The sequence below is a fragment of the Battus philenor genome, unplaced genomic scaffold, assembly GCF_028537555.1.
Source record: "Battus philenor isolate CCGP_79_NKW_IND1 unplaced genomic scaffold, ilBatPhil1.0.hap1 SCAF_8, whole genome shotgun sequence".
Taxonomy (NCBI): domain Eukaryota; kingdom Metazoa; phylum Arthropoda; class Insecta; order Lepidoptera; family Papilionidae; genus Battus; species Battus philenor.
Genome location: NW_027181748.1, coordinates 11318312 through 11336776, shown reverse-complemented (window position 1 = coordinate 11336776; position 18465 = coordinate 11318312). Strand labels below are relative to the sequence as shown.

General features: G+C 33.5%; 2 protein-coding genes across 3 annotated transcripts in view; one reads left to right on the top strand and one right to left on the bottom strand.

The window, feature by feature from the left end:
* Window positions 1-12914: 12914 nt before the first annotated feature.
* Window positions 12915-15199, bottom strand: Ercc1 (DNA excision repair protein Ercc1). The gene is made up of 6 exons (XM_068775276.1): window positions 15070-15199; window positions 14586-14685; window positions 14428-14498; window positions 14155-14349; window positions 13472-13657; window positions 12915-13304 (listed from the first exon to the last, which is right to left on the bottom strand). The coding sequence occupies exons 1-6, from the start codon at window positions 15094-15096 to the stop codon at window positions 13014-13016; spliced, it is 870 nt and encodes a 289-aa protein (XP_068631377.1). The 5' UTR covers window positions 15097-15199; the 3' UTR covers window positions 12915-13013.
* Window positions 15020-18465, top strand: part of Fancm (FA complementation group M) — a 16246-nt gene continuing 12800 nt past the window's right edge. For both annotated transcript variants that reach the window (XM_068775274.1, XM_068775273.1), the window contains exons 1-5: window positions 15020-15332; window positions 15820-15952; window positions 16290-16473; window positions 16998-17263; window positions 17653-17799. In XM_068775274.1, the coding sequence (XP_068631375.1) occupies window positions 15151-15332; window positions 15820-15952; window positions 16290-16473; window positions 16998-17263; window positions 17653-17799 (912 nt within the window). In that variant the 5' untranslated portion in view covers window positions 15020-15150. The remainder of the gene's footprint in view (window positions 15333-15819; window positions 15953-16289; window positions 16474-16997; window positions 17264-17652; window positions 17800-18465) is intronic.

The window sequence follows — 18465 nt, the reverse complement described above, 5'->3', positions numbered from 1 at the left end:
TTTTATTTTTATTACCCATTCGCACATTTCTATACTCATCTAATTCTGTTTAAATTTAACGGTATTCGAAAATTACTTGCTTTTTTTTTAAATTATTTAGATAATTATATTTAAATGCAATTAATATAACTCATAGTAATCATATAGAGAACAAGACGATCTATGATAAGAGAGCCATATGTAAATAAATCCATGCATTAACATACGTAAGTAGGGTTAAAAATCTCATAGCGAGTCAAGGAGTTAACCAAAATTACCCCTTGAGTGTCTGGGACCTGTTCCTTTAAGCATGTTTAAATGTAGTGTACCTTCAAGTGTATTGAACCGACAATACTATTTGAAAAGCTTTAATGCACGTGTTACAGAAAGTTAAATATAAAATATTTATCTGCATATAACATAATAGTAGTACATTTGCTTATTTTATATTTTAGCAGACATATATGTTTATAAAACTTAATAGTAAATAATAATTTTTATTTAGTATCACATGGACAAAAGATTTCATTGTTAATGATTGACAATTTTTTATTTATTAATATATTCATTGATGACTGGGAAATAAGAGCACGATTAAAAATAGCGTTTAAATAATTATCTAGCCATTTTTGTGAGTCGAGAAATATTAATTTTACATAATCAAAACTGTATATAGATATTGACGCTTGATGCATGCAATACAAAACGTGTAATATGATATCATGTGTATAGTCAATCAAACAAAACTTGTGACAACATTAGCCTGATAACGTGTTTATAATTTCGTAGTTGATGTTTGAATTAGCTTTAGAAATATTTGATAACAATGACTCAAACAAATTCATAGATGTGACGACAAAAAATATGAACACATTTGTTTTGTATGAATTAATCCTTAACATAAACGCCTATGCTTATATTAACGAAGCAAATTAAATGATCGTGAGACATTATTATTACTGGCTATAAATCGATAATATTTATTTTTACTCATAGTTTTATGATTCAAGATAATTAAAATGCTATACCCCATCTACTTGGCGAACTTAATGAACGCCCTTGCGGGGTGGAATTTCGTAAAATTCGTAACTAGCTTACCTCCTTAGACCCAGATATATCGAGATGATTCAGTACATGGGTATATATATCTTATATATGCATATTGATTGAAAATAAGTCTAAAAGCTTAAAAGCTTTTTGCTGACAAATTAGCTATAATTTCGCGCTTTTAAAGACTTTATCCTTTTTTCTCACGCTGTATAGATAAAGTATATAAATAAATTTTGTCCAATGAATATAAAGATCATAACATTCATGTTACATTTTATTAAAATATTGTTTTTTTTTTAGTTGAAATATTAATTGCACAAACATTCGAACAGCCGCAAAAAAGAACAGAAGCTTGTCAAGTGGTTCCATACAGCTCTGGGAACGCAAAAGTAAAATATAAGATTCAATAAAGCTATAAGGTCAGACCGTCTCGAACACTCCATTAGTAAAAAATAATTTTAAGTGATAACATTAAAAGCTTTCTCGTCGCATGAGCTCAAGTAGGTTAAACTATAGTTCAAGGCGAATTCACGGTAAGAACATTGATAAAAAATTGAAGCAAAAAATATTAATTACAACACACTCTTCATCTGTCACTCATTCGAATTAAATTTTTAATATATATTAAAGTGAATATGGATGAAATATATTTAATAATTGTTCCAGTGTGCCAGGATCATTGGTTATAAGTGCATATATATTGGTATACGCTTTAAAAGATGAATATATTTGCTGTCAATTAATATTTAGTACACAATATCCAAATGTCAATTATTTCGAAAATAAATAAATAATGAAGTAATAATATATTAAGAAAAGGAGATTTCATAATTGGGATATTATACACATATCACCTCGCTCTAAAAATGTACTGCCAGAATTTGTTGACCTGCTGCATTCCAATAGATTTACAGAGTGATCACTTTGTACAGGTTAATAAGAAATTGATGTAAAAGATTAAAAACTTTATGCTGTCAAATGAGCTAAACATTCACCCTTTTAAAGTTTTTACACCTATAACCAATCACCATCATTTCCAAAACAATTTTACTTACACAAAGAAGAAAAAGTTTTAAAGATCGAATAAAATAAATAGAATATAAGATAATCTTAAAAACCATTTGATATAAACTAAAAAAGTTAAGATAATATTATCAAACAGAAGCATTGTTGAAAGTAGAGAAACTTTTCTTTATATTTGGTTCAACACACCAGTTGGTACAAAGGATTATGGAGCTTTTTATATCGGGTTGCGAGACACACGAACACAAATGACACACACAAACACACACGCACACACACGAATACCTTAAGCTTAACGTGATACAAAAGGAGCAAAAGCGGAGGCTGCTCGTGCGACGACCCACAACACGGCACGAGTCAAACCGCCGTCTCGGGTATTATTATTAAATCATTCTGTTCTTATATTTACTACAACTGAAATACCTATAGAATTTCTAAATACTACAGAATCTTCCGGAAATCATTAAATCCTTCGTTTAAGGTACGATTCTTAGTACATTTTTGTAGTAAAAGAATATTGCAATATGTTTTTTTTATATGAAGGAATAAAAACTTTTAGCTTAGCTCATTTGCTGTCAATTAATTGGTACACCCTATCCAAAAATCAATGATCTTCTAAATAATAAATAAAGTAATGTTAATATAATAAGAAAATGCATTTTTAAAGAGGGAGGCCTATACCCTGCAGTGTGCGTCTATGGGCTGAAATGACGACTACGACGAATAGGGTGAACAAAAGCATGTGGGGATTAATTAATTACTATTTAATATCTGAAAATGCAGACCTTAAACTGCCAGAAATTACTGGCCAGTCGCATTCTAACAGAAAATGTAAATTAATGAATCATATTTCAGAGTTACCAGCTTATACAGGTTGAAAGCTTTAAAGTTTATTGCTGTCAATTGAACTATACCTTCATCCCTTTAAAGCTTTTAATATAACCTCGCTTTCATTTAAAATAACAGGGTTACTTTTATAACGTTGAAAAGCATTAAATACCATTTTACCGTTAATTAAAAATTTAATTTTTTTTAAAAAATTAATTAAATTTTTTCAATTTATTTCAAATATAACTTGTAAAATTAATATACTTTTTATACTCCAAAATAGGCACCACAATGAAAACTAAGTAAAACGAACATTATTGTGTTACATTATTCTGTCCCAAAAAATTTTATTCGTTATTTATTAAACTTATTTTTAGTCAGGTCACTTCTTAATAAAAGAAAAAGAAAACTAAAATCGACACAATCTCGGACTTTAATGGCTTTAAATATTTTAACTTCCATAAAAATGACAACCCAAGACTTTAGTTTTAGTACTTAATACAAGTCCAATGCAATGACTAATGTAAAATTGTAATTATGATTCTATCCTAAACTCTAAGAGTTACAAGTTAATTGCTTATAAATTTAAAAGTACACGGTGTCACCGCGAACGAAGCGCAGTCGTTAATGAACGTCATCAATCAACGTCATGTCCGAGAACAAGCCGCTGGCTGACCAACAGAATTGACTGAACATGGAAACGACTTGTGATACTTATATACTAAACAACACACTAGTAACATATTAAAAATTTATTACACCATGTACGCTGCATAGAGTTGATATAACGTCAAAACAAATTTTTCGTAAGCTAAAGAAAGGGACAGATGTCTGCTTTCGACATCAATGGGTGTTAACAATTGTAAAATAATGTAAAGAAGCGTGCATATAACTACTTAAACCTATGCAAGTAACAATTTAAACTTATTTTAAATATCAACTTTTAAACATTTAATTTAAAGTGAATATAATATTCATTCACGACAAGGTACAACATGCGAAAAAGATTTAATGTTTTTGCCTAAAACAAACAAACTAAACCAAGAAACAAATAAAAAGAGGACTACAAAAACGCCTCAAACCTCGACTTCAATAGAAACAGTCCTAAAACATGCCAAGTTGTAGGGTACCAACAGGACCAACAAAAGAGCATAGCTACATCCCTTGAAATATATGCAGCCTGGCTTTCAAGATACGACTATCTGTCTATATAAGTGTAAACCAGAGTCCGGGCCGCACCCAGTCTTTCTCCTTTATAGGTTAACATCGATCGACTCATTACCATTCTACTTTCAGGCTACCATTTCTTAGTAAAAATAAAACTGCAAGCCCATCTTTACCCTATGATCACCAATTCCCCACTAACTTACAAGTATAAGTTTAAATGCGGTCTATGGAAAAATATTATTGCAAATTATATGTGGTGGAATTTATTCGGCTTATTCCCTGTAAAAAAATGTAAAATATTTACAATTCTACATGAATATACACAATTATTTTAACTTCTCTATAACATGTACAGAAAGATTTTTAATAATCTATCTTATGTATAACCCCTGTATACTATTTAGTCGAAAGGATAAGACAAATTTTAAACCATTTTAGTTAATTCAAATTTCTGGTACATGCAGTGAAACCATTATTGTCTATTAGCTTTCTTTTTTAGCTTTATTTAAACAACGACATTATCAAAATGTGTTTAAGGCGTATTTAAAGGTATTGAAAACATCACTATGCAAAGTAATATTTAAAATATTAACACATCTTGGAAAAGGAAGTCCTAATATTATTATATTATAAGTAGTATACAAATATCCTGAATTAAATAAAATCAAAATGAAAATAAAACTTATCTAATTGCTATGCAGTCCTGAGAGTTCACAGCATGCCGAGAATACACGATAAGGGTGCCAAAGTGGCGACGAAAGGTTCATGCCGGCGCAATTTATTAATATATTTTTATAGAGGAACTATGACATGATCTCTATCTTTTTAGATTTTTGAATAAATAACGTTAATTTATTTATTTAGTTATTCATTTTACACATTGTGTAATGCGAACTTAATGCAATAAACAATTTTATGTAATCGTTAATATTTATTAATATAAATAAATATGTAATAGATAATGTAAATCGCAAGCATACTTAACCGCTTCCAACCGGATTTATTGGAAATCTATGACTGAGGCCAGGCCGCAGAGAACGTCATTCGGCCGAAAGGATGATGATGATGATTGCAAACAATACAAATTATATTAAAATTATTGCGCAGATGTATATAATTAAACATAAACAGTAGGATTCTTCTTTAGTGTCAGTAGCGAACTAGCCATAAAATATATATTGACAAAAATGGTAAATAATGATTTCGAACGGTATACATAATTAAACGCTAGGATGTTCTATCTAATTGACCATGTAAATGTTTTGTCCGAAGGTTCGGGGTAATAACAGAACTTGATCGGAATAACTGTAACGAAATTATACGATCGCTCTTATGGCCACCAGTATAATGTCAAAAAAATATCGGTGGCTAAAATCGGGTGATCAAACGTGTCATTACGTGTTAAGTATATTTAGGCATGTAGTAAAAAATTAATAACATTGGAAACAAATGATTTCATGTGAGTTAGCATTTACCTATATGGCCTCTTAGTATTTCTAGTTTCGCTGTGTTTGAAGTGACAGAACGCTAAAGGCACCTATCAAAATTACATTTGTTTCGCTTTGACGGTCGTTCCATGAAATGACTGGCCACAAAAGCCATTAAAAGGCCTACTCTTGGGAAAGCCTTGTACCGTCCGAAAAGACACTTCCAAAAAAACCATTGCTCTACCAATTGAACTAACCGGTCTAAAATTTTGCTAGTACATTGTAAAGTCCCCCACGATCACAACTGCCCTGCACGACTAAAAAGAAGAAGGTACCACCTGGCAATTGTTTGGTACGTCGAACAGCAGAGTAAGACTTTTGAGAGAGATGTATTATTCGGTTTTAGTGGACATTATCTTTAATGCAAAGTGCTCCGACGGCACAAAGAAAGATAACGCATTTTGAAAACGGACCTAGAATACGGTTATTAACTAAGGAATAGCAACCGACCAAACCGAGGATTGGCTCTTATGGGTGTCCTTGTGTCGGAATACTACACGTGTATTATTGACAATTGACAACCCAAAGCCGAGGTCCCTTCGTTGTGGCCCCGGGTCTAGTGACTTCATTAACCGTTCGCCGAAGCGATCTAAGAGCTCGGCGAAAGTCCAATGATATAGTAATATTTAGCGGCAAAACTCCCTCGGGAGCCCTCGTGATTCGCTACCAAAAGCATTAAGAGAGGTCTTAGGTTAGGAGGCCTGCCGCCTCAATCCCACGGAATCTCGAAATGATACTTGGGCTGTAGTAAAAGTCCTATTAAATGTTCCTCTTCTTTTCCAAATATCACGCTCTTACGTACCAAATTAAATAGCTGATACTACATTTATGTACTTATACTCATAAAAATCAATACAAAGAGGTAACAATTAAAAGTCTTGTAGTGTAATAAAACATTTACATAAAAGGTTGACGTTATTAAGTGCTCAAATAGATCCTCAACATAAAACTAAAAACAAAAATTGTTTTCTACTTGTATCTATTCCATGGTAAAAATAATTTTATAGTAATGATGATACGAGCAGTGTTCAACAGATAATAAGTTATATGGCTTTCCAATTCCAATGCATTGTTAAATAGGATTTCGTATACGGTGGTATGTATCAGTATCCAAGTAAATGTATTAGTAATGGCTCTCGCAATTTTCTCTTTTTTATAACCGGTGGTTACTTTTTAGGAGGTTTTAGTGGCATATAAAATTGTTAACATGGATGTTATTTTTCTCAAGTTGTTATAAAATTATTACCGTTATATGTAGATAATCAACTACTCAATGTCAACTAGCTATTTGTTTCCCCTTATTTCATATGAATTTTTTTGGTATCTCACTGTTTTCACTTATTTGTAGTGTGTATATTATGTACATAGTCTCTGGACAACCCTGTGAACTACACATTTGAATATGTTTTTAAATGTACTTAGTGTTTAGTAAATCTATATGTTTGACTTTTGTTTTACAAATAAGTGAATAGAAATAGAATTTACAACACAAATAGAGGATAAGCCTCAACTAAACCTCTTTTTAAATAACGCGTGGGTTCCTTTGTGAGTATCGACTCGGTCGATTAAATATTTTTTACACCTGGACCTCGAGTGAGTGTCGTTCAATAGGCGTATATTTCAATGGTGAACCCTTGAATCTGAGCACTGAAAAAGGCCAAACCACATGTTGACGTTAACACAAATGCTTATGAATTACTTCGGAACGTAAGCTACTTAGGAAGTTTTTGCGAAAAGAGATCTACCACCAGCATCACATTAATTAACTTTGTTTTTTTTTTTCGAGGGAGACGACAACTTAAATATTCTTGATAAGTTATTATTGACCCATTTGCAATAATTACTTCTTACTTTCATATAGACCAATACTGGCCTTTTTACAAGACATTAGTTTATTAAAAACGTAAACAAAAAAGGATGATTCATTCATCTGTACTACTTGTAACTAGTAGTTAATATCCGGATCGTTAAAAAAAGTAATGTTTCACCTGGCAAGGGGCACGTGCCACATTCACCTGTTCTTGAACGCGGTTTTTAATAAACAACGTCTTAGAATTGGCATTCGTAATCGCCTTAAGGTACAAGCTATCCTTTTTTGCACGCCGCAAGAAAAGGGTGCAAGCTGCTTTATTATTATCATGATTATCCACATCGTGAATATTTTCAAAATAAAAACAAATAGGTGAATGCACAACATTATAAAAAAGTCTATATTAAATTATTAATTATCTGTTTTATAATTCAGTAATTATGCCAAATATTTCTAAAAATCATTTACGAAAAAAAAGTAAAGGGACAAATATATTCTTTCTAGAATAAAATCCGTTTACATTTGTGATAATTTCTTGCAATACTGTTATCAGTAAACTTTACAAAACCGTGAAAAAGCCGTTACAGATTGAATAAAAACACTTTAAAGAGTAAATGTTACATTAAAAACTGAAGAATACCTATTGTTTTTATAAAATTTTAAAGCAAAATATGATTATTGTATACATCAAGAAATAGTTTGATACATACATTTTGTTTATTTATGCGTAACTAGTATTTAAATATAAAAATATTAATTTTGTTTGCATTACGCATTTGTAATAAAATTCAGTCCATTGATTAAGAACTATAAAATAATTTATTAGTTTTTTCATAATTTTTTTATTAGAAAAAAAATCTTACCTCTTGAAACATCTTGAACAATCGATTAATTACAATTTCTCCATATTGTCACTAAAAAGTTCCACTATCTTTTTTAATTTGGATTAAAAAATTATTACGATTAATTTATGCCAGCACGTTTTTATAGTGAACTTTCAAAATTCTTGCGGATAAAAATTAGAAAAAAAAATTTAACAACTTGTATCTTTCGGCTAAACACAACACTTATTAAAAAAAGTTATTGTCAGTATATAGATAACACAAAATCCTTAAAATCCGTTATAAGTTGAATTTTCCCGCTTTTCGTAAACCACAGAGAAACAGGTAGGCGCGTCCTATCGCCAACGAAGCCGGTTCGGCGCTGTCGATTGTTTTATTTTGAACCCCGCGTGGCCGCGTCGCTGCAACGAACATTAAAGCCTCGGCTTGTTGAAAAACGTGTAGCGTTGACGGTCCGTACTGCTGGCTACTACGGCCACTATACTTTTGTGTTAATTCATTCTTGCGCATTCAAATTAAATTTCGAACTCCGATTTGATTTCAGATGCCAGTAATGTGGTCGCTGGATTTATACTCGGGTGATAAATTGTAAATATGTGAATAAACCATCTCTATCACTCTAGTTCTTCCTCGCTTTTAAGGAAAAGATACGTGCTTAGATACCTACCCGTCAATCGCGGATATTCCACCAAAGACGGAACAGATATGTACATGCCCGTGTAGTAACTCCACCCGCTCATTCAAAATTGTTTTAAACAGGAAGCAACTGGCGCGGTTGCCTCTCCACAATATATAACAAACTAGTTGGTGCAAAGGCCAATTACATACCAGAGGTTAATCCTACTAAAACTAAGCGACGACCACCGACGCACCGATACCGATACGGATCCTATCTTCGAATAACACAGTGGCCGAAAATGTGAACGAAGTAGACACACCCATGCAAGGGGACCGTCAGAAGAAACCAGAGAGAAGAAAACTTTCAACATCGAGTGCTATAGAGGTAGTGGAAAACGACGGTCACAGATACGAAACGAGGACTGCTCCCTCAAAAACACCCGGGTCGAAGAAACAGTGTACCCGAGTCACACAGTAGTGCTACAAAACATCCTAGTGGCGCACGACAACAAGCAGAAGTAACAGAGAGAGAAATTTAAATTTTAGCTCGCGGATTGCAGATTTGAGCCCTATGACCGATAAACCTGTAATAGTCCCCGAAAGCTAACAGAGTTGACATCTAAAAAAAACTAAAGTCCGGTCCTGGGTCTTACCACACACCGGAATAAGGAATAAGCAATATTCCAATATTTATTAATCACGGAAATATTAAAGGACTTACAAGATAATACACATTTAATTGTAAATAATTCTTGATTTTTTTTATTTTTAACAAAAATTTTAGGTAATTTAATTAACAGAATTATGAATATCATATCTCATTATCTTACAGTTCCTTGGGGTAAGCATAGGGTGTGGTTTCCTATTTCTTTTAGTACCTAACTATACAGTAGTGTTCTATTAAATTTATTTATTAAATTAAACTTAAACAAAGTATAACGGATAACTGAACATCGAAGCTATTTTCTACTAGTTATTATCCTTCCACGGTCGAAATAACTCATTTCTTTACCGTCCAATTACTTTTATTGTCATCACAACTCTCACCTAAGAAACAGAGCGGTATAAGATAAAGAATTTTAAATATTTCTCCTTTATGCCTAGTGCAAAATGCGATATGTTGATTGCCACGGTAAATTCAGGTTTTTTTTTTTAAATATACAGTTTTTTCACTACATATAAGAGGGAACCGATATAGTGGACATCACTATATCGGTTCATTCATCACTATATTTTTAATAAAAAAGTAATCAACTAAAACTAATTATTTATAAAGCAGAATGTATTGTGCTTACATGATTGGAATGAGGAAATAGGCAATGAGCATACTTTGTGTTGTCTCCACCTTCTCACTTATACTGTCAAAGTGAATCCCGTATTCTATGTTAATTAATAGTAATGAATGCTTATGCGGCATTAGTGTTGAATTATGAACATTATAAGAGGTGCTCTACATAATAAAAATAAAACACAGACACTAAAAACTTTTTATATTAAAACAAGATAAGTATTTACAAACATGTATATAAAAATATAAATGATAAATAAATATATTAATATTTAGTTTGTTATGATTATTAGCAAAACTGATCCATGACTGAACTATAAGCATAGGCCTCCTCAAAGATCGCCACGACGATCTATCCAGCGATTTCCCGCGTCCAAGTGGGAGGGCCACCCACGCCTTAGTTTACCGGCTCATGGTCGCTACTTGAGCATCTTTCGGTACCAATTGCAGTCTTCGTCCATTGTGGCATTTTGGACGAAACGTTTCGGAACTTCCCTAACATCGCCCATTCGAATCAGATTCGGCAAGAAAACTCTTTACAAAGGTGGACTTACAAAGCTGGATAATGCTTCCAAATCCTGATTACCTCAAATGCTTGTATACCTATCGAACAACCCTGTTATTTATTTTTTGTGTAAAGATAGAAAAAAATCGTCTTCTAACCCTACTTCATTCCCCCTACTTCATTAACTTTGCTAATTCCTTATAGGAATTAGCAAAGTTAATGAATGATGATGATATAAACTCTGCAATCTTTCAGCTTGGGCGGGGGGAGTCAAGGTAAGATCTTGGTGGGAATCGCTACATGTGAGAGTAGTATTACCTATAAAATGCCAAGAAATCATCTGCTGTGTTAGTGGCGGAACACCGAGTTTAAAGCAAAGCCCTGGACACTCACTCGTGAGTCATTTCACGTCCTCGTCATCCCTCCTGGGAACTGCTGCAACCGCGCGGCCGCCACCTCAAAGTGCAACTGAGCTGAGAGTGCAGGGCGAAATCCGAATCTTCTGCGCCTTGAAAAGAAATAACTCACTAGGGAGGCAACCCGGTATAAAACCAAACAGGCCCGCAGGCTCTAAGTTGGCAGCCTCACCAGCAGGCCAGGTATACCCTGGCTAATAGGCTAATCACTTGCTTATCCGAAATTAAACGATTAAAGAAACTGAAACTGTACATAACCAAACCAATCAAACTACGACGACCTTTGAAATGAAAACACGGACACGAATTGCGTGCTGGAACGTACGAACACTGAGCGGGGATAGCCGATTAGCCCAAGCAGAAAAGTATAGATGCTAAAACGCAAGCTGTATATACTCGGTCTCAGAGAAGTGCGCAGAAATGGATTCCTAGAACTGAGAACGCCTAGGGGCCTTATACTTGTTTTCTCGGGGAAGGAGAATGAAGACGGAACGGGTGAAATCGGAGTGGGATTCCTCCTTTCTGACGCTGCGTAGAAGAGCCCTCTGGACTGGAGACCTATCTCAGAGCGAATCATTGCAGCCCGGTTCAATAGCAAAGCCCGCATGGTTCAGTGCTACGCGCCTACTATTCCGGCCTCGAACGAAGCCAAGGACGATTACAATAATGCACTCAACCTGGCCTTAAAAATGGTCCGCAAGCAGGATATAGTTAGCGTCAAGGGAGACCTGAATGCAACACGAGTAACGACGGCTACCATAGACACATGGGCGCACGAAGGCTAGGAGTGCGAAACGAGAACGGAGAGACATTTTTTGGAGTTCTGCCAAGACAACGACTTTACTATCGGGGGCACATTATTTATTCACAAAACCCACCATAAATACACATGGACATCACCCGATGGAGTAACTAGGAACCAAATCAACCACATTGCCACCAGTTCCAAATGGCGCTCATCACTTCTTCGACTTCCGCTAACGTCGTGGTGCGGATAGACAGTGACCATCACCTAATAATGGTGGATGTGCGGCTCAAAGTAGCTATAACCCGAACTGCTGGCAGGACCGCCAGACTGGGCAAACGAATTGAGGTCAAAAAGCTGTAAGATCAAGACATAGGCGCTAAATTTTGATTGTAGCTGCAGAATCGTTTCTCCTGTCTCGGAACGAACTCTACCACATCTGTCACCGCGGAGTATAACCACATTAAAATGGCCCAGACAGAGACCAGCTCCGTCGTTCTTGTAGATAAAACATGTACGCGAGAAGACTTGGTGTCACAGATGACCGGGAATCTCATTGAAGAAAGGCGCCAACTCAGAATCGTCAAGGAAAAGAAGCCATCGCAGGGATACGTTCAGTATGATAATCACCGAAACTGACTAGGAGAGTTAAGCTCAAAGTATTCCGGTCCAATGTGAAAACCATGTTGCTATATGGACGAGCCACGTGGAAGGTCACCAAAGATACCTCGCGACGGCTCCAAGTCTTCGTTAATAACTGTCTTCGATGTATTCTCGGTATATACTGGTCTGAGAAAGTTTCCAACGTAGATCTCTGGAAACGCTGTTGTGAGATGCCGATCGACAAGCAGATCAATCGCCGCAAGTGGAACTGAATAGGCCACACGCTCCAAAGGGACTCTGATCACATACCGAGACAAGCACAAGAATGGAATCCTCAAGAAAATCGAAGACGTGGCCGCCCAAAGCAAACCGGGCGGCAGACGACCATTGCAAAAATGAAGGCAGTTGGAATGACGTGTAGCGAAGTAAAGCACGAAGCTCAAGACCGTTTGCGTTGGCGACATACTATGGACGCCCTCTACCCCATCTTGGGGACATAGGATTAGATGATGAATTTGTCAGCTTAATATGACATATGACTAAAAATAAAATGTAAACAATGGACATTTTCTTGTGAAGTATAAAAAAACATAATTACTAATACAAAGTACACAAATACAAAGTTAAAAATATATTAAAATAATTCATAGAGTTATTTCTTTGGAATTGCTTCTTCTGCTTTTTGTATTTCTTCAAAACTTAGTCCCTCTTGTGCAAATTCAGCATCAGCTTTCATATCCATGTCTCCTATGTTTCCTCGTTTTAGAAAAGGTTCATGCAACGCCTTAAACAATTTTTTGGCTTTTGTAGGTCCAAAACCAGGACAGTCAGCGAGCCTGCTTTCATTGGCTTTTATTATATTTTCTAATGTCCCAAATGTAGTTAACAATGTCATTGCATCAGTTTTATTTACAGGTTTTATACTGGACAGTGCATTTATAATCTGAAAAATAATTAATATTGAAGTAGTAAATGTTGAAAAAACAGTAGTAAACAACAATTGTATGCAGAAAGTTCATACAGTAAATGTAGCTGAAATGTACACATGAACTATTAGGAGGAAGATCTCATAAGTAATACAAAATATTATTGTAAGGTCATAAAAAATACCTTTTGTTGTGGATCATTTTCAATTTTTTCCATTATGCGATCCGGAGGTTTATTTTCAAAAATTTTGTAGTTTTCTATTATTTTAGCAGCTTCCTCAGGACTCCACGCTAACATTAAAGTCAAATCCGTTAAAAGACATATTCTTGTAAGATTTTTTATTGCAGAGTGTGGGTCTTTTAGATCAACCTAAAAAAAAACAGTAATAAAAAAAATTACATAGACTACACTTATAAAATTTTTGAATTATTGGTACTCATTTATCATCATCATATCAGGTGATAGATGGCCTCTGCAATAGCTTACACTTCCTCCAATAGTGGCCACCATGACAGGTCTTGCTCTGCCCACATCCATTTACTCAACTCCCATAATTTCAACTATGTTGTTGGTTCACCTAGTATATAAACAAAATAGTATCGTACTGGTACATACAAAGATTTAAAATTTAATATATATCAGTGATATTAGATAACAATAATTAAAACCTCTGTTGGCCTTTAAGGGATAAAAAGTTGTCATTGCAATAAATTTTACTGAAACAACTACAAGAAAACTGGACTAGAATTACTAGCTATAAGCATTTGTAAAATTTCCATATGGGTAATCAAATATAAGTTATCAATTGCTGGTTTGTGCCTTTGCTTTATAAAATGTTGAAGAATAAAATTTTGAAGTTTTACTACCTGCACAAGAAGAACTCTAAGTTCATATTTTTTCCCCAGTTCCTTTATTCTGTTGTTTATATAATCAGGATTTAAATTGTGATATCGCACTGAGAGAAAAAGAATACATATTGTTTTGCCTATTTCATAGTCTGGAACTATATCGTCATATTCCCATGCCACACTAGTTATGAACTTCAGTAAAGGATTTCCTCGCTGCAACAGAAGCAATTACATGTTACATTGATAAAAAAAAGTAACTCAATATTTAACCATTAAATCATAACCACTTACTTGCTTCTGATTTACTAAAACACAGTGGGTTTTAGATGAACTAGGTTTTGAAGTGGCATCCGTGGTAGATGCTAGAACAAAACATTTTTTATATAACAAAAATAAAACGGAACAAAGCAAATATTATTTTTAATCATCAATAACAAAGTTATCAATACCTTGTCCGTTATCCAGTTCCGTTTTTAGTTTTTTAGCAGATGTAGGTTCTTCTATATTTGCTAACAATTCATCAAAACCATCTTCTAGCTCCATTTCAAACTTTGACAATAACATAATATTTTAAAGCAAATTTTTAAATATGAATGACATGACAGCTGACAAGAATACCGAACTTTGGTAATTTCCGTTACCGAACGGCTCTACCTATATTGGGAGGTATCATTTTTTTAAAATAAGGTAATGCTTTTTCTACCTACCGGCATATGTAAAAAGAACTAATAGAACAATTAAATTATTAACATAAAATCCTAAAGATTACAAGTATGTATAGAGTTTTGAAAGAGTGTTTATTTATTATTGTCAATTTCAATAAACTGTCATCCCTTGGTGACTGACATATGTCAGATTAGTATAATAGAGGGAGAAATGAAGTTCGACTTTGTTTGGGATAGTTTTTAACAATTATATATGATTTAATTATACCTGCAATTTGCATAAATTTATACACATGATCCTTTACACATACTCGTTCACTAATTATTACTACTCCCTATAATTAATAATATGGACCACAATCGAGGTATGGATCCTGATGAAGAATTTGTGGATGAAATGTTTGACAATACATCGTTACTGGAACAGTTTGAACATGCTGCTTTGCAAGCTGGATTATCATCCTGGACTGAAGGAAATCATAGCAAGACCATTCAAAACACATCCATTAACGACAGTGCTCTGAATGTAAGGTAAGTTATACCATTATATATCGTAATTTAACTCAATGATGATGCTTTCATATTTTTTATTTTAAGCATCATTCATATTTTTCTTAGGTTTGAAAAGGGAGTATACGCATTATGCGGGTGGCAGTGAGAAACGACACATGCACATATTTCTGCTTCATTGGTGAGGAAAGTGAAAGCCAGTTGTGATTGATTTAATGTATATTATAACTAAATTATTTACATATTGACTTTGACCTAAACACAATGACAAAGAATATCTCTTTTAGTGCTTATTTTTCACCTCTCTACAATCCTCTCTGGCTAATTAGCACTATCATTAGTGTTTAAACTAAAATTTGTACAAATAATATCATAATGATAAATACATTATTATAGATTAACCAAAGAATGTAAATAAATATATGTAGAAAATTATTTTTTTGTGTTAAAAATACTAAAATTATATTGTTCAAATAAATTATTTAAATGTATGTTATATTGTTAACAGTGCTTTATGCTGCGATGAAGAAATCAGTGGATATGATAAATTAACAGGAAAAACATGGATCTATCCTACAAATTATCCTATCAGAGATTATCAGTTCAATATAATAAAAGCTTCTATATTGAAGAATACCCTTGTGAGTACTTGAACCAATTAACATGATATATTTCAATAAGTGTGTATATATATATATATATATATATATATATAAGAAAGTTCTTGTGTATTAACTATATAATGTCTGCTAGTAAACTTTTTAGTTTTATATGACAAGTATCTTTACATTATAGATTGTTAAAAAAAATAAGATCTGATGCCTAAATAATTTGTCTACAAACAAACAGTATTACATTGGACTGAATATTTGCTAAAACTTTTTGCTGCATGCACAAATCAATATAGTAAAATGGAAGAGTAAGAATACGATGAGAAATTGAGATTTCCAACAGTATTAATGTAGTTTGTGTTTTCAGGTCAGTCTTCCGACAGGTCTCGGAAAAACTTTTATTGCTGCTGTTATAATGTATAATTTTTACCGATGGTATCCTCTTGGCAAGATAGTTTTTACTGCACCAACTAGACCACTTGTTGCACAACAGATAGAAGCTTGCTATAACATTATAGCCATACCTCCGAAGGACACAATTGAAATGACTGGTATGTGGTAAACATTTGTACATTATTTTAATTTCATTGCTAACATAGATGAGAAGCAATATGAAGGTTCATCATTTTTAATACTATTATGTGAATTATTTTTCTTTCTTCGTAACTTAATTTAATCCTTCGATAATTTGAATGAAATACATAAATATGATGATAATACATTGTTATAAATAATAATGGAACATTAATTATTAACATTTCTTTTACCGTCAAATTTAATAAAAATATAATTGGAGTAACTGTGATCAATGCCTTTTGGTGTATGTAATCGGAGAAATTTAAAACACAATTTAAATTGATTGATTTTAATTAATATATAGACATTTAAATGATTTACTGACCTAAAGAATTTTGAGTTGGGTTATCACTGCTGCATATTAGGGCTGTAAAATGGTAGTGTTGCATCATATATCATAAAACAGAGGCATCATATACAGGCTTTAAAACTGTCATTATCTTAAAGGACATTTGTGTTTTATAAATAAACGTCTTAAAATATATCAAAATCTCTACAGGCCACATGCATGTAAACACTAGAAAAACTCACTGGGAAATGAAACGAGTGTTTTTCGCCACACCACAAGTTATATATAATGACATAAAATCAGGAATATGCCCTAGAGAGAAGATACGTTGCCTGGTCATAGATGAAGCACATAGAGCGCGCGGCAATTATGCCTACTGCCAGATTGTTTCCACTTTAACTGAAATGGGACACAAGACATACAGACTTCTTGCTCTGTCAGCAACACCAGGAAGCAAGGTTGAGGATGTCATTACTGTAAGTATTTATTATGTAATATACTTACAACAACCAATCTGTTTTACTAGTGATGACTTATGGCACAGAAACATAATTTCATACTTCTGGTATATCTAGTACCACTGGGCTCTTAAGTTCTGGATTGAAGACCACATGGCCAATAGTTTCTTAGGTAATCAATTCATAAGGACTATCAACTTTGTTGAAGTAATTAATAGACACACTACATGCAGGCCACTTCCAACCTATTCTATAGGAAAATTATTTGGGAAGCCTATGTCCAGCGGTAGACATCTTATGGCTAAACTGAAATCGCTGGATTCAGGAGGTAAAGACCTCGCAATGCGTGTCTTAATGATGTTAAAATTTTAATTGATGGCTTGCGTAATATTTTGCCTATTGTCCAGGTAGTCAAGAATTTGCACATTGCTCATTTGGAACTCCGCACTGAAAGCTGTATTGATGTCGCGCCTTATAGCCACTCCAGGAAGATCAGCACTGTAGTTGTACAGCTGGGCCCTGAACTCACGCAACTGCGGCAGCAATATGTCGAAGTAAACTTGATTATTTCTACTTATTTTATAGTCAAAATATAAATTTATTTATGAAACAATGTGAAATTTATTCCCATCTTATGTTAAGGCAAGAATGATAATAAAGCCCTTTGTTGTACATCATACATAAATATGTCAGGGATTAGTATTATGACTTTCAGAATACAAAAAGCTGATTAATAACAGCAAAAAAAAGTGTAAAAGTAGTGTTAAAGGAGTAACTATTTAGTTTCTTGCTAGGTTGTTCTCAAAAGTATCAACATTCTGAACCTGATAGTACTCGATATATAAATACATATTCCAAGTCTAACCATAAGTTAATTTCTAAAAAAATAATTTGATTTTAAAGTTTTATATGTGATTATGTAGAGTGAAAAAGATGTGTTAATGTACTAAACTAGTTATTCAAAGTGTCCATCTAATGATTTAATGCACGCTTTTAAAGTGTTGGGCTATTCGTCGATGGATTTATGAACGGGTTAGAAACTTGATCACTCCTGCTTCCAAATATTTCTTGAACAACTCAATATTTTGGTGACGGTTAAAGCAGACCATGTCCTCAAGCACAGACCACAATTTATAGTTTAAAGGGTTTAAGTCTCGATCAGACGAAGGCCAATCATCAGTCTTTGGGAAGTCTGGAACATTTTGCTCAAGCCAAATTTG

Excerpts from the sequence above, each read along its gene's own strand:
- Ercc1 (XM_068775276.1), bottom strand. The coding sequence starts at position 15,096 with ATGTGTATAAATTTATGCAAATTGCAG. Across the intron at positions 14,686-15,069 it reads TAAATTTATGCAAATTGCAG|TTTGAAATGGAGCTAGAAGA; the intron begins GTATAATTAAAT and ends TTATTGTCAAAG. Across the intron at positions 13,305-13,471 it reads AAAATGATCCACAACAAAAG|ATTATAAATGCACTGTCCAG; the intron begins GTATTTTTTATG and ends ATTATTTTTCAG.